At 36.5% G+C, this 23,032-nt stretch overlaps 1 protein-coding gene across 1 annotated transcript in view; it reads left to right on the top strand.

Annotated features, from left to right (window-relative positions):
• The window catches only part of LOC309634815 (uncharacterized protein), a 394,864-nt gene that overhangs the window by 209,024 nt on the left and 162,808 nt on the right, over positions 1-23,032 (top strand). The window contains exon 4 of the mRNA XM_082405281.1: positions 22,660-22,748. Within this exon, the coding sequence (XP_082261407.1) occupies positions 22,660-22,748 (89 nt within the window). The remainder of the gene's footprint in view (positions 1-22,659; positions 22,749-23,032) is intronic.

Below are 23,032 nucleotides of genomic sequence, written 5' to 3'. Positions count from 1 at the left end.
TCAGAGCCTGGGTACCTGTTTCCTTTACTTTCCCTCAGTTCCTCTATGACTGGACCACAGTAACACTCAAGAGATGATGTTTGCTAATTACACACAAACAGGGCTGGAGTTTGAACTTGATGAGTGGTTCCTTCCTCATCTTATTTTTTACCTATCTTTATTAAAAAACATGGATTACCCCATGATACAAAACGAATAGGCACTTGTCTTGCAGATACTTTAAAGTTCACAAATGTGATTTTGTTACACTTAAATGACATAAATTTTTACACAATTTTTTTGTAAAACAAATTGTTTTTTTACAACAATTTTTTGTATTGTTGATAAAACACCAAAAAAATGATAATTACATTACCAGTTGAAAATTATAGTGATATTTACCAGGATAAATCTTGCTGCCTTAAAAACAATGAAATATGCGGGTATTGGAAAGAAAGGAGCTTAGGAGAGGAGGAAATTGTGGCACAGGATAGAGAGTGATAGAAGCACAATGATATTTTAATTTTCAAGGGATAAATTCAGCACCATCTATTCATATATAAAGGAAATGATTAGTATTTTAAGTACCTATAATATAAGCTCTCAAACATTCATTTCAAAAGGAAGGAAAAGTAGAAAACAAAACTCCTAATTAATGCACAAATGTGAATGAAGGGGACACGGTATAGCACCTAGTATGACACTGTTATTTTTTGTTTTGTCTTTATTTTTTAAATTTATTGCCTCATTATAAAGATCTAAATAGAACAGAGAAAATATTTCTATGATTAAATAATAAGAGAAATGCCTGATGTTATTTATTTTGTCACTAAAAACCTTGGAGAATTTTCCAAGAGTTAGTTATTCAATTAAACAAAAGGAAAGAAGCTCTAAGACTTCTCTATCCAATTGATACTGCGAGTCTATCTTCTCTTAACATGGAGGAAACAGTCCCCAGGTCTGTAGCTCTCAGCATGAGCTTGCTGTACAGAGTTTACATTTTGGTGCCAAAAGCATCACGAATAACAGCACTGATAAGATGGAGATAAAATGTATCTGAGTATTATGCCAAAGTAAAGAGACAAGGGTCATCCTCCAATTCTTGTTGATTTTTTGAAATTCATTTACTTCATAAAGTTTGGAAATATATTTGCACAAAATTGGGCAAAGCATTCTCTTATTTTTTTCTGTATTTGTGGTTATAACAAAATTCTTATTTCTAATGTATGTTTTCTCCATGTTTCAATCACACCTAATTTTTTCTTTGACTAGTTATTGATTGATCAATTTTTTTTCTTTTTTCAGAGGGGAAGCTTTTTGACCTATTTTACAATTTCAATCAGTTTATCTTTTGCTTTTATCTCAATTAATTTTTTTCTTCTTTTTAGTTCTCTTTTTCTAATTCCTAAATATTAATGCTTTAAATTTTCTTTTGAGCGTAGCTTCAGCCATGTCTTACAGGTTCTGCTGTAAAGTATATTCATACAATTTTATTTTCTGTATAGTCTCCAATCTGGTATGTAGTTTCTTTGTTTTTTTTTTTTTTTTTTTTTTACTTTTTCTGTATTTTTAAAGAGATATTTAAAAATTTCCAAGTTATAGGGATTTTTGCCTATGATCTTATTATTAATTTCTAGTTTTACTACAGTGTAATCATAGAATGTAATCAATATTAGTTGTACTTTTTTTAAACTTGAAATATAGTTGATTTACAATGTTGTATTAGTTTCAGGTGTACAGCACAGTGATTCAGTTTTTTATATATAACTTATATATATATGTTCTTTTTCAGATTCTTTTCCCTTATAGGTTGTTAAAAAATATTGAGTACAGTTCCCTGTGCTGTACAGTAGGTCCTTCTTGGGTTATCTATTTTATATATAGTAGTGTGTATATGTTAATCCCAACCTCCTAATTTATCCTTTTTTTATTGTGGTTTTCTCTATGGTCTGATTTTAAGTAATATCCATGTATAGTCAATGGGCACTTGAAAACTAAGTAATTTCAAGTACACAATTACCCCTATCGCTAATCTTAATTATATTTATTTTTTATCTACTTGTTTTGCTAGGGACTGAGATGTGTTCCCATAGTTTATTATAATCCTGATGATCTTTCCCTTATACATTTTGATGCTCTGTCCTTTGGCACCTCTCTATTACAGTTGTGTTTTTATTGTGACTTATATGCTTATCGTTACAAAGTTGGTCTTTTATAATGCATTTTTCATATATTTAAACCATTTTAGAAGTTGAGATCCTGGCTTTCTCTCCCCTCTTCCTCTTCCTCTTCCTCTTCTTCTTCCTCCTCTTCTACTACCTTAGGTCTTTGTCATTTCTTTTATTTCCCAACTCTCTGAGATATTCTGTTAGTTTAGTATCTTATATACCACATAAAAATGAATTATGTTATGCCATCCAGCAAGACTCTATTTTTAAAAGGTAAATGTATTCTATTTCTATTTTACTATAGCAGATATTTTGTCTTAAGTTTATTATTTTATGTAATGATTTTTGTTGTTATTGTTTTTAAACCCCCCTCCCCCCCTAACTTTTTAAGTATATACAAAGGTTTTATTCTTGGGCTGATTTTAGCACCTAGAGGAGTGGAAATAAAAGAACTTGATCAATATCTTTTTTGTTGAATGAATAACAAAAATTAATAGAACCCTATTCACTGATTTAACTTCCTGCAAGTATATAACCTCACTCTAAGTAAACTTACATCTTTTCCCAGCAACCTTACATAAAGAAAATGAGTAGCCTTACATTTTCTTCCACCTCCCCTTCCTGACAATCTTTGATATTTTGTTAAGTATATTATTTTTAAAATATCAGTTTCCACTTAGCTCTATACCAATAATATTACACCACAGATTCCTCATTCTCAAATTCCTTATTTTGATTAATGGCTAGGTATTTTCATTAAATAGTTATTTTCAAAAAGGTCTCTATATTCTTTATTTTGGGGTTCTTGAAGGTTTTGAACATCTTTCTGTTGCTTTTATGCATAGACCATAATTGGACTGGTCATAACCTTTTAGGGTCAACTTTTTAAGTTGTTTAAGTTGTTTTCTCAGTGTGCAATGAACATTCATTCATTGTCTTTGGAAATTTAATGTGCCTGTGAACACTTTTGGCCATAACTTTTAGAGATTATTTAATATTTCTGGTCCTTTTTCTCATAGGATGGAATTTTTTATCTTTGCAGTTAAATACAATTATTAGAATATATCTGAGTGTTGATTGTTTTAATAATGCACTTCCCCTCCCCAAAAAATCTCATGTGGCATTCAGATATCCCATATTCTATTTTCTTTATTTTCTTTCTTTTTTTAAAAAAAGTTTTCTTCTATTACAACTTTGTTATTTCTGTTCCACTTGCTTTGTTATCTTCTTTAGGGACAGGAGTATGTATACATGGGATATTCTTTAACTTTCTCCAATATCTATAATGTTCATTTTAATTCTTTTTTTCTCTTTGTTCTTTTACATTCTGTCTTATAAAATTGTTTCAAGCCTGAACTGCATGACACTGTTTGCAGCAGTATTTATTCTGTCTTTATGCTTCATCTTGTAGCTTTAATTTATGAAATGGTTTTATTGTTTGACTCAATTTCTCTTCTGAGTTCTGTTAGCTTATGTGTTATATTCTTCTAGTGTGTTATCATTGTTTCTTTTTGCTTTTATATCTCATTTAAGACTTTTTAGTAATAATTTTCTCCTTAAATTATGAGAATAAAGACAAATATTTGTCTGAAATTTGTTATTTACTGGAGTTATTCTTTTTCCTTTTGTACTTTTTTTGCCTGCACATGTTTTGTTATGTGCTTTCTCTTCTTTTGATGATATGTATACAAGGTAGTCTGTTAGTTTCTTTTTGAGTGTTAGCCCTGTTTGAAAGGGGCTGTTCTATCCAGGCCTACTATGTACTGAAGAATAATGTGAGAGGAATAGGAAAAATGTAGTGAGGTGACCAACAGCTGTGCAGACCTGCATGTGTGTGTGCATGTGTAAGTAATTTATAACTTATTTGTTTCCCCTCCAAGTACTTTCTTAAAACCCAGTTTTAAGAGAAAATAAAAATACCATATATTTATCATTCACCTTCAAAATTTTTACCTGTATTATTTGTTAGTATGTCAACCAACATGTTTTGAACACTTATCATGTACAAGATCCCATAGAATCTATTTCACATTTAAGAGTATCCACAATTTTGTGAAAATGGAAAGTAACACTCAACAGAACCCATGAGAACTGAGTTCCAGATATAGATTTTCCTAAACTAAGATTTTTTTTTAGTCTGAGAAAATTATTTAAATTCTCTATATTTCTGATTCTTGAGAAGTTTAGGTAAGATAATCACTAACTCTTTACAAATTGAAATCTCTTGATACTGGGAAACAGAGATATAGAAAGCCACTGAAGTCTTTGGAAAGATTTTATTCAACCTATGATGATTATCATATCAACAAAATAGATTAAAAAACCATGAAACTTTTATTTATACATTTAAACAATTCTAAACTCAGAAAATGGGTAGGTATGTTTTCCTCACTTACTGCTGGCCATGTTCATATGTCTTGGAAATGCCACATCATAGAGGGTATCAGTAGAGTAAGAAAGCTTTGCTAAAGTTTGGACTTATCTCTGTATTTTCCCCATAGAGATTTATCTTTTTGCATTCTCAAATCAAAGAATCGAAGTAAGCCATAAATAGAAATTTTTTATTACAACCAGAGATCTTTCTTTGCTAAATGAATATTGACATCAAAATTCAGAGAAAAGTTATATATTGCCAAACAGTAAGTTTTGCTATTGAAAAATAAACCGTAACTTGGAGTTCTTTGCCTTAATCTGTAACTGTCTCTGTGTTAACATTTTGAAATGCCTCGTAGTGTCTTATGTGTCATTGAAAAAAATACAGATACTTTAAAACCCACAAAAAAGGCAACCAATAAAAGACCTACATTTTACTTACACTGAAAGCTATCAGAGAAAGAAATTACAAATGAAAAACCCATAATTTGATGGGAAAGAAGGAGAAGAAAAAGCAAAGAGATTCTGATAGGTCACTTTCTCATACACAAGCATTTAGTCTACAGTAATCTTCCAGGACTGTCAGATTTGATTGAAAGATAATGCAAGATTTTTTCTTGCCACAATTTATAGCATGTATCCATTAGGAATAATTATGGTTGCATGATTTTGCTAGCTGTTATCTCTACAAGTGTTACTAATGGTTTTATCAATTACTCCCTGTCCAATAACGGCATGGTTGTAACCTAATTTAAAGACACTCTATCACCAGGCTGATTTGTGTAGTAGTAAATGACAGCATTTGAGACACCAGCCAAATGACTCACTTCAGTGACTTAGTTAGTCTCTAATAATTAACAATTAGTAGGTACCTAGAGAAAGCTCAAGAGACTGGAGCTCCCACGTTTCTCTTTCTTATCTAAATACAAGAAGTTAGAGAGACTTCAGTGATTCATATTAATAAAATTGAAGGCCTCTGTGGGTTTGAAGAACATGTGTATATAAGAGAGAGCTGTTAATAACTCCTATTTAAAATGAAAGAAATTGGGGGGGGATGCGTGTTCAAAAGGCTGTGTCTTTGAACCGCATTGGAATCTGTAGATATGTTAAGACCCACAAGTAGAAAAATTACTAAATATTTTTTTCCAGGCACGTTAGTGCTTCAGTTCAGAAGTAAAGTCAATGTGCTAAAAGGGGAATAGTGTTGACAAATTTGTGCTGTTTCTTGAACTTTAAAGGGAAAATGCTGGGTGTGCAAAAATGAAGCACTTCATTACAGACCATTAGTGTGAACTTTATGTACAGCTGAAGGCTCAGAAAGGTATTGTCTGCTTAGTACTAGCTGAGAAGAAATTTGAAATCCCTGTCATTTTTTAATGAATGTAAAAGATGATTTTTTCTCTAAAGATGTTATCTCTAAGGATTTTTTCAAAGAAATCGGCCCATTTTGAAAGTCTAAATAACAGCCTGAATTTCCAGCCTTAAGTGGACTACATTTTCTGAAAGTAGTTTGGTTTCTCAGGGTGAAAGATGGTGAAAGTGAACTACAATGCATGGAGGACCAGGGTTCTTGCCCTGTGGTGCCCTTCTGCGGAATTCAATAGTATATTTGGATCTAGCTCGATGAGACAAACTTGCTTTGGGATAATTCATTAATTAGGTTACTGTGTTAGACCTTAGTACCTTAAGCCGTTCAGGTAAACCATGAATTTAAGATAACCATCAATTTACAAGAAGAGTGGATCAGGTAGAATGATGAAGAGTTTCATTCAACACTATCATGTCATTGCCAGCGATACCAGAAGACCCCAACCTGTAGAGAAAATGGGTGCTTTGCTTCATTCTGTACTGGATTGTTCTCTGAACTCCCTGTGAGGAACAGGTGTGCAGAGCCAACGACAAAAACATATTACAGCCTTGAGGTTTTAGGAATGTTGTGGAAAATAGTCTTTACAAACATCTTCACACTTACAAGCAAGCCTATTCTGATAATCGCACTTCACCACACTGTCATGGCTAGTAAACCGATGTTCCTAGATAAATTCTGATGGACGTTTGTAACCCCGATCCTTCGACTAGCTCCAGAAATGTGCTGAAGAAGTGAAATGTGTGAATGAACTGAAAGCCCAGGTCCCCAGCCACTCCTTGCTACAGAGTATCATTCCTTGCACATATATTTGTGCTAATCACAAAAGAAATCAGTGAAAAGGAAGAAAATAAGTCACTGAGGATCTGATCATCTCCCGAACAAGATCACAATGGCCAATTTGCAGAAATGGGTTTCTCTAATTTTCCCTTGTGGTGGTGATGAGGTTATGAAATACTCATAATAACACAAGAACTGCCCTCTCTGGAAGCTGCTAAGAAAACTCCAACCATAATAGGAGGGCGAGGACTCCGTGGTGTTTCTGACAATGGAGTTGAAGCCCCACCCCTCCTTACTCAGCTGTATTTGCATATTCTTTTGAAAACCACACATTGAGGATCTATAGCCCCAGCTGATGTCATCGGGCACAGCATGCAGCCACTAGAAGTGGGACAATTATAATTTTTGTAGCTGATTAATCATCATGAAAAAGTAACAGTCAATTGACTCAATCATACATCCACGGTGATTAATCACACTTCACTTGTGTTTTTTTCCGCCAAGTATTTTACTGACAGTGCAGATGTTGGTTGATTTTCTCCTTTAGCCTTTTACTTGGTCACAGATGTTAAGTAATCACCTTGTCCTGATACTTGACTTATCCATAATCTTCAGTATTACAAACCCTTAAGAGAAAATGTGCTCTTTTCTTAGAAATCAAATGGTAACATAGTTATTACCTTTTTAAAAAAAAGCAGGTTAATCAATATATGAAATAGCCATAATTGGACTCTGTAATCACAGATTTTTTTTTTGATAATCATGCTACTCCCCCATTTGTTCCCCGATGGCATGATTACTGATAAAACATTAGGAAAAAGAGCTGTTTTTCTTCCCTCTTCCTGGAGTGTTAATGGCTCAATTCCATTTAGATTTAATCCCAAACTAGATGTTCTAATCCAGATTCATAAATGGTCTCACCTCGTTGCATTTTACTTCAGGGCAGATAAAATTTACTCCTGAAAACAGAACAGACATCTACCATGCTCTCACCTGAGCACATTGCTATTTGAGATGTCTCAGTTTCTGGCTCATAATAGAAGCTGAAATGATTCCACTAGGGCCGTATTTATAAAATTGTCACATATGAATTGTTTATATTTAAGAAGCAATTTACAAATGCACCAGTCTGTTGGTAAAAGAGCAATATTCAAGGAATATTCTAAACGATTATGAGTCAATTAAATCACTTTTAGGGGCAAGTGATGACCTAGTTTGTATTCAAGGCAACAGAAATGCTTCACTCCAGGCTTCCTTTGTAACAGTGGGATTAGTGGGAGAAGTGTGTCGAAGATACGCTGCAGTCAAGCCCTAAGACTTGCCTAATTTCTCAAATGGAAATTCTGGTCTAAGGGACCAGCAAGGTGGCATGGCAAAGTGAAGCCCACCCCCATGCCCCAGACTGACTTCCATGACTTCAGCCTCTCTAATCTTAGAAGAAGGTATCATCTCCCAATACTGACCTTCAGATAATCTTTGAGATCATTTCCCATGTGAGAAATTGCTTTCAAGCCAGGATAACACAGCCGCACTGAGTTCTATCCTGGGTGACTGTATTGATACTGTTAATAAAGAGCCTTGAGTTGGATGTAACTGTTAATAAACTAATTCTAAAAATCCACTCAAATGTCGCTTATAATCATGATTTTCTGCTGGGCTAGGACCCCTGGGGAAACCTTTGAAGCTGTGAATCTTGTATGCAATGGCAGGGATAAACATAAGAAGGTAGAGGGCCACACTTGCTTTATAGCTTAGTTGTTTAAAATGATCACATATGATGAAGCTCAGAAACACTTGCAGCTGTGAGAACCAGACAAGAAAGTGAGGGATGGAGAGAAGAACCAGTAGGAAACTCTCCAACTAAATCCAGTCCTCTCTGGATGTACCAGAGGGAGAGGTGAAAAGATGTTATTACTTGTAATTTGTAACAGGAACATCAAGGCACAGAAGATAATATAAAAGCATTTCAGTAAGAAGAGACCCATGACATGAAACTATTTAAAACAATTAATCAAAAAAGCCTAATTATTCAATTAGATGGATAAATGAATCTTCTTAAAGTGGATATGCAAAAAAGAGAGTGATGATGAAATCTTTTAAAGGGAAATGAGTGTAACAAATCAGCTAAATTTGATCTCTAAAAAAATTCTGAATAATAAGTCAGTGATTATGTTTTAATTGGGCTTTAGCTTTATTATAATTGAGGACACTCATTATCTTGTTTTATTGTATTTATGATTTTAATATTCATACCGTTTGGTACTTTATCTTTGTATACTTTCTGCCAGTGCTTGTTGCACTTCCTGGCTGATTAGTGCCTGGGTCAGTGTGAAGTGAATACAGATGTCTCAATCATGGTCAGCAGGAGCGGTGGCTGATTTTCAGTGTTTGAAGGTCTCCTATAAAGTCGTCCTTTGTACAATTGTCAGGGCGATGATTTTTTTGTTTTTTTTTTTTTTTTTTTCTCTCAACATGAGTAGCTCAGTTGGTAAGAGTCATCTAACAAGAACCTGTTTTTCACTCTGAAGAGAATAAAGGGACTTCATTTTTGGGGTCTGATCAGTGTTTCTAAAATGACAACACATGTACATTTATCCTGTCTTAGGGGGAAAAAAATAGCTTTATGCAAACAGTAACATCTAACTGAAATTTCAGGCTCTTTATCTGAGGGTAAAACAGGGCAAAGCAGAGCTCTTATGCTTGTAACTTCCAGACGACTGGATAAACTACTCTTTGTTCACAGAGAAGGGCAGTTGAGCCAAAGATTATTTCCAAGTTTTTGTCAATCACTTTGCCCTGTAAAAGGTGCACACATGGCTGATTGCTTACACACTCAAAATCAGCCAAAAGGTGCAGTCAGAATGAGTCGGCAACTGTCAGCTGCCTTAGATGTAGAGAAAGCTTTAAAAGCGCCTTTGAGAAGCAAAGAGGATAACAATTCAGTGCTCATGCGTGGGACTTTTGTGAGCCCAAGTGACATTTGTGAGTATTTAATCCATTTTTTAAATCTTTCAAATGAGTCAGCAGCAAGATTGTATTTAGGATTTTATTTAGGTCCATAGTTTTGATGCTGGTTATATTGGGATTAGTAGGTAAATAAAAGGTATGGACTGTATTTTGCCCCATTGCCAGATAAATGCATATTTTTCAGCCAATCTTCTGCTTAGTAAAGGAACTTAAATAATGGAAGAAATAATGAATGAGTGAATGAATGCATTTAAAGTAAAACACACACACACACACACACACACACACACACATGCATCTGATTACCTATGAGATTCTGAGTGCTCTAGTCTGCCTTTATCATTTCTGTAAACACAGAAGTGAAAAATTATTATTTGAAAACTTGGACATAACTCTTTACTGACAGATATATTTTTAAAAAGAAAGCTTGACTTTTATTATCAAGTCACAGTGTGTGTTTTCTAAATAGCAGATCTTGGGCAACGGTTTATATTTAAAGCAGGCTTTTGCAACTTTGGCATTATTTATCTTTGGGGCCAGATGATTCTTTGTTGTGAAAGGCTCTCTTATGCACTGCAGGAGGTTTAGTAGCATCCTTGGATCCACCCACTAGATTCCTGTAGCACCACCCACCTGAGTTGTGACAATCAAAAATGTACAGACATTTCCAAATGTCCCTTGTGGGTCAAAATCACCCTCTCATTTGAGAACTATTGCTTTAAAGCCTTAGCTGGCAGTGAGTAAGACATTCTTAAAGCAAAGATAGTCCACAATAATACAGTAATGTACAATTATAAAAGCAGATCCTTGATCACATATGCTGTAAATTGGAAATTGGGAAATGTTGGATGATTTTCAGCTCACTTTTCTGAGACTAATCAGTATTATCAGGCAAAGTATTTTAAAGTTTTCCAGGAATGATACAGAAATATTACAAAAAGTTGTGATATTTTAACTTGAAGAAAATTGGTAAATATACTGGAATATAATAATACTGAAATGAGAATAACAACAATGATAACAATAGCAGCGTTCATTTATGAAACACAGTGATAGGCAGCCTTACATCATCTACTCACTGAGGTTATTTTTACCATAAACAGTTTCTTGAGGTAATAAGCCAGGATCACTCTGCTTAATCATCGTTCCTTCCATGCTCCAATACTGGCTTGGTGACTGGAGGCTGTGTAACAAACGGAATGGCACCGTCTTTCAAGGCCATCTGTATCTGAGCTCTTGGATTAACACCAGGTGTTTAGTTGAGTACAATAACGAAAACATTTCCATTTTGAAGGTGTGAAGATCAAGTTATTTAACCTGAGATTCTAAAAGCAAAGGGATTATTAAAGAAGAAGCAAGAACTCCCTGTATGTGATTTAACAGTTAGTATACACAAGTTTATCACTGATTGCAGGAGGTCCAGCATAGATAGGACTTCTACTTTACCAATGTTGGATCAAATTTTTCCTGGGGCAAGAAAGCCAACAGCATACCCAGTACTGGCCTCACATGGTTGTCCTCTCCATGTCTCATACATATTCTCTGCAGAACTGGTGGCTCCTTCAACTAGCTTCATTTTACTTACTCTGGTTTAAACAAGATTAAAGAGCAGCACATTTTCCTCCTTAACTTCTTTGTAGCTGCTGCTAGCATTTATCTTTCATCTAGCTGGGTATTCTTAGAATTCTTTAGCTTTTCATATGTTGTATGTTTCTCCCATAAGCTATCTTCCTATGTTTTATAATTGCTAAATTAGGGTCACCAGTACCCACTTATTCCGTTTCTTTATCTCCTCCTCAAGACTTAACTTCTCTTTGAGCCTCTGCTCCTAAAGATATGTTCCTTGTCCCTTAAGAGTTTGAGTCACATGGTCACAAAGCAGGGAACTCCAGGCATTTCCAAAGTCATTTTTCCCTCTGATGGTTCTAACCACGCTTGACAGCTATTGGCCATTCGGTTCTTAGAGTCATTGTTGGTGACACATGGGTTTTCTCCATGTGGTCTTCTCCATTGACCATGAAATATGAGATCTCTAAGATCTCTTATCTTTATGCTCTGTGCCCCACAATTTTGAATGGGAGTGAAAACCTTCTGAACAGAGTACTTTAGGAACGTCAGCACCCAAGAAATAAAGGAAATGAATCCTCAGGGATAAGGCACCTATTCCTTTTCCTCTTTTGAAAAATTAGCTCTTCTCCCTCAATTGCAGGACCAAAAAATAAATTAAATAAAATTAAATAAATAAATAAAATTCTAAGCAGGAGCTGCAAATTGTTCCAAACATCTGTGATCCCTCTTTTATGTGTCAAAAACTTGTAACTACTTGTGTCATATTGGGTGTTAATATAGTAGAAAATATTTTTCCTGTTCAAGAATATTATTGGAAGAGTGTATTAATTACCTAAACCAAAAGCTAACATGTTTTTCCCATATACAAGAGAGGTGGAAAATCTATTTCCAAACTTTGATTAAGAAAACTTTCCTGACATTCCATTCTGAAGCCAGTTTCATAATTATATGCCAATCATTTTGACAAGGAATTTCATTATTTCTTCTTATGAGATGATGTATATCAACATGTGAATGCAGATGATTCACTTCAAAGATGCAAAAATAAAAGTGAGCCAGTATTTTTAAGGTGTTTGTTATTCTTTTCTGCAATTAAGTTCAGAATAAAAGCTAAATGACACAAAATTACACACACGGTAGCAGAATTACAAAAAAAAAAAAAAATTTAAAAAGAAGAAATGCTCATAAAGTCAACCATCCCATTAAAATTCCTTTTTGCTGGGTGAGCTGAAAGACCATGAAAAAAAAATCCACCTGCCATTCAGTTTAATTTCTTGTTTAGAGCTCTACAACATTCTGTTTAAAACTAATCAATAAAAAGGATTTATGAGACCTTGAAATAGAACAGTCGAAAGGAGGAAATTATAGTCAGTTTTAGTTATTAAAGATTTTCACCACTAAACTTAGTATAAAGGAAACATTATACATCTTTTTTAGCTGAAACAGGACATTTATCAAATGCATGGATTGGGGAGACAATTGTGCTTAGACCCACTAATGTTTCTTTATTTGATGCTCGCCATGTTGGCTGTGGTAAAGTAGACCCAAACAGAAGGGAATCAGGATTGGAAAAACTATGTTTTTTTAAAAAAAAAAAAAAAGGCAAGAAGACACAGTGAGCCATGACTTTAGACATGAGAGAAAAGTATTTGTGAATTCAGATCCAGTTCATACTACACAGCTTTGTTTGACTATATGTTTAAAAGAGCAAGGGCAAGGAAAGAAGGAAACAGGGAGGGAGGAAGTGAGGAGGGAAGGGAGGCAAACTCCCCATCACCTCGAATGGCTTTTCACTTTATGGGATCAAAATCTAGCTCTGATCATACTTGGAGACCAAGTCATTACTGATTTTTGTTTATTTTTGGTATCATAATATTTGCAGGACCTTGAGAATTTCTGAAAATAGTTATACACGGACTATGCAACATTGCTTAGTGATGAGTTTTGAGAGACTGCCTCAAGGCGCTTGGGTGCTGTGTGCATATATGGTCTTGAGACTTTTACTTAGATACATTTCTTAGCAAGGTAATTTGAGAAAGTTCAAGAATTTAGCTTTTGTTTGATGAAATACAAATGACAGATGGAAAATTGCAATATTTTGAAAAGAACAATGCAATGATGCACAGAACATAAGATTGCCATAATAATAATGACACTTAGCATTTACACTGAGTTCTTCATCTGCAAAGTACTTTACAAACAACTAATTAAGCCTCATAACACTCCTGAAAGACAGGTAAGGATCATTACTGCCATTCTACAGATGGAGAAAATGAGGCATGGGGGGTTAAGTATTTTTGCCTAAGGAAAATAAAATAAATAAAATATTTGCTATTGGAAATAAACAGCAACAACTAGATTTAGGTCTAGGGGCTCAGTCTTTCCTGGGTAAAGGATGGAACCAGCATTCTTTCAACCAAAACAATGAGGCTTTTAGTGCTAAATATCTTCCCTTTTGAAAAGAAGATTAACCTGTCATTCAGTTAACACTGATTTCCTTATAAATTGAAATGATACTTGCCTTCAAAAAACAGCAATAACCCGTTCCCTGTTGCTTTATTTGTCTCATTCATTCTTCTGTCTGCACAATTATCCCCAAAGAATGCCTTTTCTGAATGACTAGGTGACAAGATCCTTTACAGTCAGTGTCACCTCGTGGCAAAGGATTGAGACTCAGGTTTTGTTTTACATTAAATTTGCAAATCATATCGATGGGCTTCATTTTAAAATTTATGACAATTTCTCATTTCTTTTTTTTTAATAATTATTTTTTTATTTTGTAAATTTATTTATTTATTTTGGCTGCGTTGGGGCTTCGTTGCTGCATGCAGGCTTTCTCTAGTTGCAGCGAGCCGGGGCTACTCTTCGTTGTGGTGTGAGGGCTTCTCATTGTGGTGGCTTCTTTTGTTGCGGAGCACGGGCTCTAGGCGCATGGGCTTCAGTAGTTGCAGCACGTGGGTGCAGTAGTTGTGGCTCGCGGGCTCTAGGGCACAGGCTCAGTAGTTGTGGCGCACGGGCTTAGTTGCTCCGTGGCACGTGGGATCTTCCCGGACCAGGGCTCAAACCTGTGTCGCCTGCATTGGCAGGCGGATTCTTAACGACTGCGCCACCAGGGAAGTCCCAATTTCTCATGGCTGATGGGTAATTATTATTGGCAATTTCAAAATTCTGTACTATGTGAAAGAAAAAGTAAGTAGATTCTATTCTTTTATTCTTTTCTACTAGTTAACTCTCTTGATAATTCTCCTGAATCCCTAAATTATTGTTCAAGATGTAGAATGTCACCAAAGAAATAATTCTCAGCATGAAAACAAAAAATAGGTTGCTTATTTTTGGTATTACTGCTGCTTACCTTTAGAGATCACCCAGGTTTTAATGAAGAGTTGGAAACACATTGTGGAACACAGCAGAAATTTTAGGACAAGTTTCCTTTTCTTTCTCTTTGGAAGATCAATAAAGTCAATGACCATGTTTTCATATATACTTATTTGGAAATTCCCAGCCCCTAGGATCTTACATTCTTGTTTCAAACAGGATTTGAAACAAGAGTGAGAACTGCACTAATACTGTTGTGGGGTGTAAATGTATAATTAAGTCATATTCTATCTTTTTTTTTTTTTGCCCCTGTCTCTTTTTTTTTTTTTTTTTTAAACATCTTTATTGGAGTATAATTGCTTTACAATGGTGTGTTAGTTTCTGCTTTATAACAAAGTGGATCAGTTATACATATACATATGTTCCCATATCTATTCCCTCTTGCGTCTCCCTCCTTCCCACCCTCCCTATCCCACCCCTCTAGGTGGTCACAAAGCACTGATCTGATCTCCCTGTGCTATGCGGCTGCTTCCCACTAGCTATCTATTTTACATTTGGTAGTGTATATATGTCCATGCCACTCTCTCACCCTGTCACAGCTTACCCCTCCCCCTCCCCATATCCTCAAGTCCATTCTCTACTAGGTCTGTGTCTTTATTCCCGTCTTGCCACTAGGTTCTTCATGACCTTTTTATTTCTTTTTTTTTTCCTTAGATTCCATATATATGTGTTAGCATACTGTATTTGTTTTTCTCTTTCTGACTTACTTCACTCTGTATGACAGACTCTAACTCCATCCACCTCACTACAAATACCTCCATTTCATTTCTTTTTATGGCTGAGTAATATTCCATTGTATATATGTGCCACATCTTCTTTATCCATTCATCCAATGATGGACACTAAAGTTGCTTCCCTGTCCTGGTTATTGTAAATAGAGCTGCAATGAACATTTTGGTACATGACTCTTTTTGAATTATGGTTTTCTCAGGGTATATGCCCAGTAGTGGGATTGCTGGGTGGTATGGTAGTTCTATTTTTAGTTTTTTAAGGAACCTCCATACTGTTCTCCATAGTGGCTGTATTAATTTACATTCCCACCAACAGTGCAAGAGTGTTCCCTTTCCTCCACACCCTCTCCAGCATTTATAGTTTCTAGATTTTTTGATGATGGCCATTCTGACCGGTGTGAGATGATATCTCATTGTAGTTTTGATTTGCATTTCTCTAATGATTAATGATGTTGAGCATTCTTTCATGTGTCTGTTGGCAATCTGTATATCTTCTTTGGAGAAATGTCTATTTAGGTCTTCTGCCCATTTTTGGATTGGGTTGTTTGTTTTTTTGTTATTGAGCTGCATGAGCTACTTGTAAATTTTGGAGATTAATCCTTTTTCAGTTGCTTCATTTGCAAATATTTTCTCCCATTCTGAGGGTTGTCTTTTCATCTTGTTTATGGTTTCCTTTGCTGTGCAAAATCTTTTAAGTTTCATTAGATCCCATTTGTTTATTTTTGTTTTTATTTCAATTTCTCTAGGAGCTGGCTCAAAAAGGATCTTGCTGTGATTGATGTCATAGAGTGTTCTGCCTATGTTTTCCTCTAAGAGTTTGATAGTGTCTGGCCTTACACTTAGGTCTTTAATCCATTTTGAGTTTATTTTTGTGTATGGTGTCAGGGAGTGTTCTAATATCATGCTTTTACATGTACCTGTCCAATTTTCCCAGCACCACTTATTGAAGAGGCTGTCTTTTCTCCACTGTATATGCTTGCCTCCTTTATCAAAGATAAGGTGACCATATGTGTGTGGGTTTATCTCTGGACTTTCTATCCTGTTCCATTGATCTATGTTTCTGTTTTTGTGCCAGTACCAAACTGTCTTGATTACTGTAGCTTTGTAGTATAGTCTGAAGTCAGGGAGCCTGATTCCTCCAGCTCCATTTTTCGTTCTCAAGATTGCTTTGGCTATTCGGGGTCTTTTGTGTTTCCATACAAATAATGAAATTTTTTTTCTAGTTCTGTGAAAAATGCCAGTGGTAATTTGATAGGGATTGCATTGAATCTATAGATTGCTTTGGGTAGTAGAGTCATTTTCACAATGTTGATTCTTCCAATCCAAGAACATGGTATATCTCTCCATCTATTTGTATCATCTTTGATTTCTTTCATCAGTGTCTTATAATTTTCTGCATACAGGTCTTTTGTCTCCTTAGATAGGTTTATTCCTAGGTATTTTATTCTTTTTGTTGCAATGGTAAATGGGAGTGTTTTCTTAATTTCACTTTCAGATTTTTCATCATTAGTGTATAGGAATGCAAGAGATTTCTGTGCATTTATTTTGTATCCTGCTACTTTACCAAATTCATTGATTAGCTCTAGTAGTTTTCTGGTAGCATCTTTAGGATTCTCTATGTATAGTATCATGTCATCTGCAAACACTGACAGCTTTACTTCTTCTTTTCCGATTTGGATTCCTTTTATTTCTTTGTCTTCTCTGATTGCTGTGGCTAACACTTCCAAAACTATGTTGAATAATAGTGGTGAGAGTGGGCAACCTTGTCTTGTTCCTGATCTTAGTGGAAATGGTTTCAGTTTTTCACCATTGAGGACGATGTTGGCTGTGGGTTTGTCATATATGGCCTTTATTATGTTGAGGAAAGTTCCCTCCATGCCTACTTTCTGCAGGGCTTTTATCATAAATGGGTGTTGAATTTTGTTGAAAGCTTTCTCTGCATCTATTGAGATGATCATATGGTTTTTCTCCTTCAATTTGTTAATATGATGTATCACGTTGATTGATTTGCGTATATTGAAGAATCCTTGCATTCCTGGAATAAACCCCACTTGATCATGGTGTATGATCCTTTTAATGTGCTGTTGGATTCTGTTTGCTAGTATTTTGTTGAGGATTTTTGCATCTATGTTCATCAGTGATATTGGCCTGTAGTTTTCTTTCTTTGTGACATCTTTGTCTGGTTTTGGTATCAGGGTGATGGTGGCCTCGTAGAATGAGTTTGGGAGTGTTCCTCCCTCTGCAATATTTTGGAAGAGTTTGAGAAGGATAGGTGTTAGCTCTTCTCTAAACGTTTGATAGAATTCGCCTGTGAAGCCATCTGGTCCTGGGCTTTTGTTTGTTGGAAGATTTTTAATCACAGTTTCAATTTCAGTGCTTTTGATTGGTCTGTTCATATTTTCTATTTCTTCCTGGTTCAGTCTCAGCAGTTTGTGCATTTCTAAGAATCTGTCCATTTCTTCCAGGTTGTCCATTTTATTGGCATAGAGTTGCTTGTAGTAATCTCTCATGATCTTTTGTATTTCTGCAGTGTCAGTGGTTACTTCTCCTTTTTCATTTCTAATTCTATTGATTTGAGTCTTCTCCCTTTTTCTCTTGATGAGTCTGGCTAATGGTTTATCAATTTTGCTTATCTTCTCAAAAACCAGCTTTTAGTTTCATTGATTTTTGCTATTGTTTCCTTCATTCTTTTTCATTTATTTCTGACCTGATCTTTATGATTTCTTTCCTTCTGCTAGCTTTGGGGTTTTTTTGTTCTTCTTTCTCTAATTGCTTTAGGTGCAAGGTTAGGTTGTTTATTCGAGATGTTTCCTGTTTCTTGAGGTAGGCTTGTATTGCTATAAACTTCCCTCTTAGCACTGCTTTTGCTGCGTCCCATAGGTTTTGGGTCATCATATCTCCATTGTCATTTGTTTCTAGGTATTTTTTGATTTCCCCTTTGATTTCTTCAGTGATCACTTCCTTATTAAGTAGTGTATTGTGTAGCCTCCATGTGTTTGTATTTTTTACAGATCTTTTCCTGTAATTGATATCTAGTCTCATAGCGTTGTGGTCGGAAAAGATACTTGATACGATTTCAATTTTCTTAAATTTACCAAGGCTTGATTTGTGACCCAAGATATGATCTATCCTGGAGAATGTTCCATGAGCACTTGAGAAAAATGTGTATTCTGTTGTTTTTGGGTGGAATGTCCTATAAATATCAATTAAGTCCATCTTGTTTAATGTATCATTTAAAGCTTGTGTTTCCTTATTTATTTTCATTTTGGATGATCTGTCCATTGGTGAAAGTGGGGTGTTAAAGTCCCCTACTATGTTTGTATTACTGTCGATTTCCCCTTTTATGGCTGTTAGTATTTGCCTTATGTATTGAGGTGCTCCTATGTTGGGTGCATAAATATTTACAATTGTTATACCTTCTTCTTGGATCGATCCCTTGATCATTATATAATGTTCTTCTTTGTCTCTTGTAATAGTCTTTATTTTAAAGTCTATTTTGTCTGATATGAGAATTGCTACTCCAGCTTTCTTTTGATTTCCATTTTCATGGACTATCTTTTTCCATCCCCTCACTTTCAGTCTGTATGTGTGCCTAGGTCTGAAGTGGGTCTCTTATAGAGAGCATATATATGGGTCTTGTTTTTGTATCCATTCAGCCAGTCTGTGTCTTCTGGTGGGAGCATTTAATCCATTTACATTTAAGGTAGTTATTGATATGTATGTTCCTATTCCCATTTTCTTAAATGTTTTGGGTTTGTTATTGTAGGTGTTTTCCTTGTCTTGTGTTTCTTCCCTAGAGAAATTCCTTCACATTTGTTGCAAAGCTGGTTTGGTGGTGCTGAACTCTCTCAGCTTTTGCTTGTCTGTAAAGGTTTTAATTTCTCCATCAAATCTGAATGAGATCCTTGCTGGGTAGAGTAATCTTGGTTGTAGATTTTTCTCCATCACTTTAAGTATATCCTGCCACTCCCTTCTGGCTTGCAGAGTTTCTGCTGAAAGTTCAGCTGTTAACCTTATGGGGATTCCCTTGTGTGTTATTTGTTGTTTTTCCCTTGCTGCTTTTAATATGTTTTCTTTATATTTAATTTTTGATAGTTTGATTAATATGTGAGTTGGCATGTTTCTCCTTGGATTTATCCTGTATGGGACTCTCTGTGCTTCCAGGACTTGATTAACTATTTCCTTTCCCATATTATGGAAGTTTTCAACTATAATCTCTTCAAATATTTTCTCAGTCCCCTTCTTTTTCTCTTCTTCTTCTGGGACCCCTATAATTCAAATGTTGGTGCGTTTAATGTTGTCCCAGAGGTCTCTGAGACTGTCCTCAGTTCTTTTCATTCTTTTTTCTTTATTCTGCTCTGCAGTAGTTATTTCCACTATTTTATCTTCCAGGTCACTTATCCTTTCTTCTGCCTCAGTTATTCTGCTATTGATCCCGTCTAGAGTATTTTTAATTTCATTTATTGTGTTTTTCATCGTTGCTTGGTTCCTCTTTAGTTCTTCTACGTCCTTGTTAAATGTTTCTTGCATTTTGTCTATTCTATTTCCAAGATTTTGGATCATCTTTACTATCATTATTCTGAATTCTTTTTGCCTATTTCCTCTTCATTTGTTAGGTCTGGTGTGTTTTGACCCTGCTCCTTCATCTGCTGTGTGTTTTTCTGTCTTCTCATTTTGCTTATCTTACTGTGTTTGGGGTCTCCTTTTCACAGGCTGCACGTTCATAGTTCCCGTTGTTTTTGGTATCTGTCCCCAGTGGCTAAGATTGGTTCAGCGGGTTGTGTAGGCTTCCTGGTGGAGGGGACTAGTGCCTGTGTTCTGGTGGATGAGGCTGGATCTTGTCTTTCTGGTGGGCACGTCCACGTCTGGTGGTGTGTTTTGGGGTGTCTGTGGCCTTATTATGATTTTAGGCAGCCTCTCTGCTAATGGATGGGGCTGTGTTCCTGTCTTGCTAGTTGTTTGGCATAGGGTGTCCAGCATTGTAGCTTGCTGGTCGTTGAGTGAAGCTGGGTCTTGATATTGAGATGGAGATCTCTGAGAGATTTTCACCATTTGGTATTACGTGGAGCTGGGAGGTCTCTTGTGGACCAGTGTCCTGATGTTGGCTCTCCCACCTCAGAGGCACAGCCCTGATGCCTGGCTGGAGCACGAAGAGCCTTTCATCCACATGGCTCAGAATATAAGGGAGAAAAAATAGAAAGAAAGAAAGAAAGAAAGAGGATAAAATAAATAAAGCTATTATAATAAAAAATAAGAAAAAAATTATTAAGAAAAAATTTATTAAGAAAAAAATTTTTTTTAATTTAAAAAAATAAATTTATTATTTTTTTATAGTAAAAAATAAGAAAAAATTATTACGTAACAAATTTATTAAGAAAAAAATTATTTTTATTTTTTAAAATAAAAAATATGAAAAAACTTATTACGACAAAAATTTTTTTAATTTTTAAAAATAGAAAATAAAGAAAAATTATTAAGAAAACATTTATTAAGAAAAAAAAATTTTTAAGTACAAAAAAAAACACAAAAAAAACGGACGGACTGAACCCTAGGACAAATGGTGAAAGCAAAGCTATACAGACAAAATCTCACTCAGAAGCATACACATATACACTCAGAAAAAAGGAAAAGGGGAAAAATTAATATATCCTGTTCCCAAAGTCCACCTCCAGAATTTGGGATGATTCGTTGTCTATTCAGGTATTCCACAGATGCAGGTACATCAAGTTGTTTGTGGAGCTTTAATCCGCTGCTCCTGAGGCTGCTGGGAGAGATTTCCCTTTCTCTTCTTTGTTCGCACAGCTCCCGGGGTTCAGCTTTGGATTTGGACCGGCCTCTGCGTGTAGGTTGCCTGAGGGCATCTGTTCTTTGCTCACACAGAACGGGGTTAAAGGAGCAGCTGCTTCGGGGGCTCTGGCTCACTCAGGCCGGAGGGAGGGAGTTGTACGGAGGAGGCGGGGCGAGCCTGCGGCGGCGGCAGAGGCCGGCATGACGTTGCAGCAGCCCGAGGCGCGCCCTGAGCTCTCCTGGGGAAGTTTTCCCCGGATCACGTGACCCTGGCAGTGGTGGGCTGCACAGGCTCCTGGGAGGGACGGTGTGGAGAGTGACTTGTGCTCGCACACAGGCTTCTTGGTGGCGGCAGCAGCAGCCTTAGCGTCTCATGCCCGACTCTGGGGTCCGCGCTGATAGCCACGGCTCGAGCCCGTCTCTGGAGCTCGTTTAGGCGGCGCTCTGAATCCCCTCTCCTTGCGCACTGCAACACAAAGAGGCAAGAAAAAGTCTCTTGCCTCTTCGGCAGCTGCAGACCTTTTCCCGGACTCCCTCCCGGCCAGCTGTGGTGCGCTAACCCCTTCAGGCTGTGTTCACGCCGCCAACCCCAGTCCTCTCCCTGGGATCCGACCGAAGCCCGAGCCTCAGCTCCCAGCCCCCGCCCGCCCCGGCGGGTGAGCAGACAAGCCTCTCGGGCTGGTGAGTGCTGGTCGGCGCCGATCCTCTGTGCGGGAATCTCACCGCTTTGCCCTCCGCACCCTGTGGCTGCGCTCTCCTCCGTGGCTCCGAAGCTTCCCCCCTCTGCCACCCGCAGTCTCCGCCTGCGAAGGGGCTTCCTAGTGTGTGGAAACCTTTCCTCCTTCACGGCTCTCTCCCACTGGTGCAGGTCCCGTCCCTATTCTTTTGTCTCTGTTATTTCTTTTTTCTTTTGCCCTACCCAGGTACGTGGGGAGTTTCTTGCCTTTTGGGAAGTCTGAGGTCTTCTGCCAGCGTTCAGTGGGTGTGCTGTAGGAGCAGTTCCACGTGTAGATGTATTTCTAATGTATCTGTGGGAAGGAAGGTGATCTCTGCGTCTTACTCTTCCGCCATCTTGCCCAGACCCATATTCTATCTAATAAATATGTTGAAGGAATACAACAAGGAACAGAGATTACTTTTGTCTTCTTATGTACTAAAAACAGTATGTACTTACCAAACTGCTTGTGATTTGTACACGTGGCCAGCATTTGAAGAATTTGATTCTGAAAAATTATCCCTGTAAACTTGTTTTTTTTAAATTCCCAACAATAAAAATGTTCTAAACTTAGAATATGATGATAGTTGCACAACTTTATAAATACACGAAAACCAGAGAATTGTATACTTTAAATTGTAAATTTTATGCTATGTCAATTATAGCTCAATAAAACTATTTTTTTAAAAAAAAGGTCAGAAAATGCCAAGCTGATCCACCACCTCCTCCCCTTCAGTGCTGGTCTATTTTAGCTTCCAAGAACTATGCTCTATCAGTTTAGAATATGCTCTCAGAGTATTTTCAAAGGATTATTTTTTTGTTCTTACTTTGTTTCTGTTGACCCTGCAGGAGCCATTTGGATGCCCAGCTGCTGTCCATTCTCTACACTTATCCTACCCAATGGAACACCGTTGAGAAAAACATTGCTGCAATACCAGGTAAACTGACTTGGGTCCCATATCCACTAAGAGTGAAACTATCTCCTTTTCAAAGGAAACTACAGCTTATGAGGAAGACAGATTAATTTCTCAGCCCTTATAATTACACAAAACATGGGATGCTGCCATTGGAACAATTTGATTTTCCCCTTGGAGTTCAGGGTTCCTCCTTGACTCCTGCTTAGCATCTAAGCTGGCTTATCTGTCTGTAGAAGGCTACAATAGCAGGGACCATGTCTTCAGTGATTGCTAAATCCCGCAGAAAAAATATAATGGAGATATTG

The sequence above is a fragment of the Balaenoptera borealis genome (genome assembly GCF_965194805.1).
Source record: "Balaenoptera borealis genome assembly, chromosome: 9".
In the NCBI taxonomy this organism is placed as follows: Eukaryota; Metazoa; Chordata; class Mammalia; order Artiodactyla; family Balaenopteridae; genus Balaenoptera; species Balaenoptera borealis.
The sequence above is the reverse complement of the archived record's forward strand: the minus strand, read 5'-3'. Positions and strand labels throughout refer to the sequence as shown.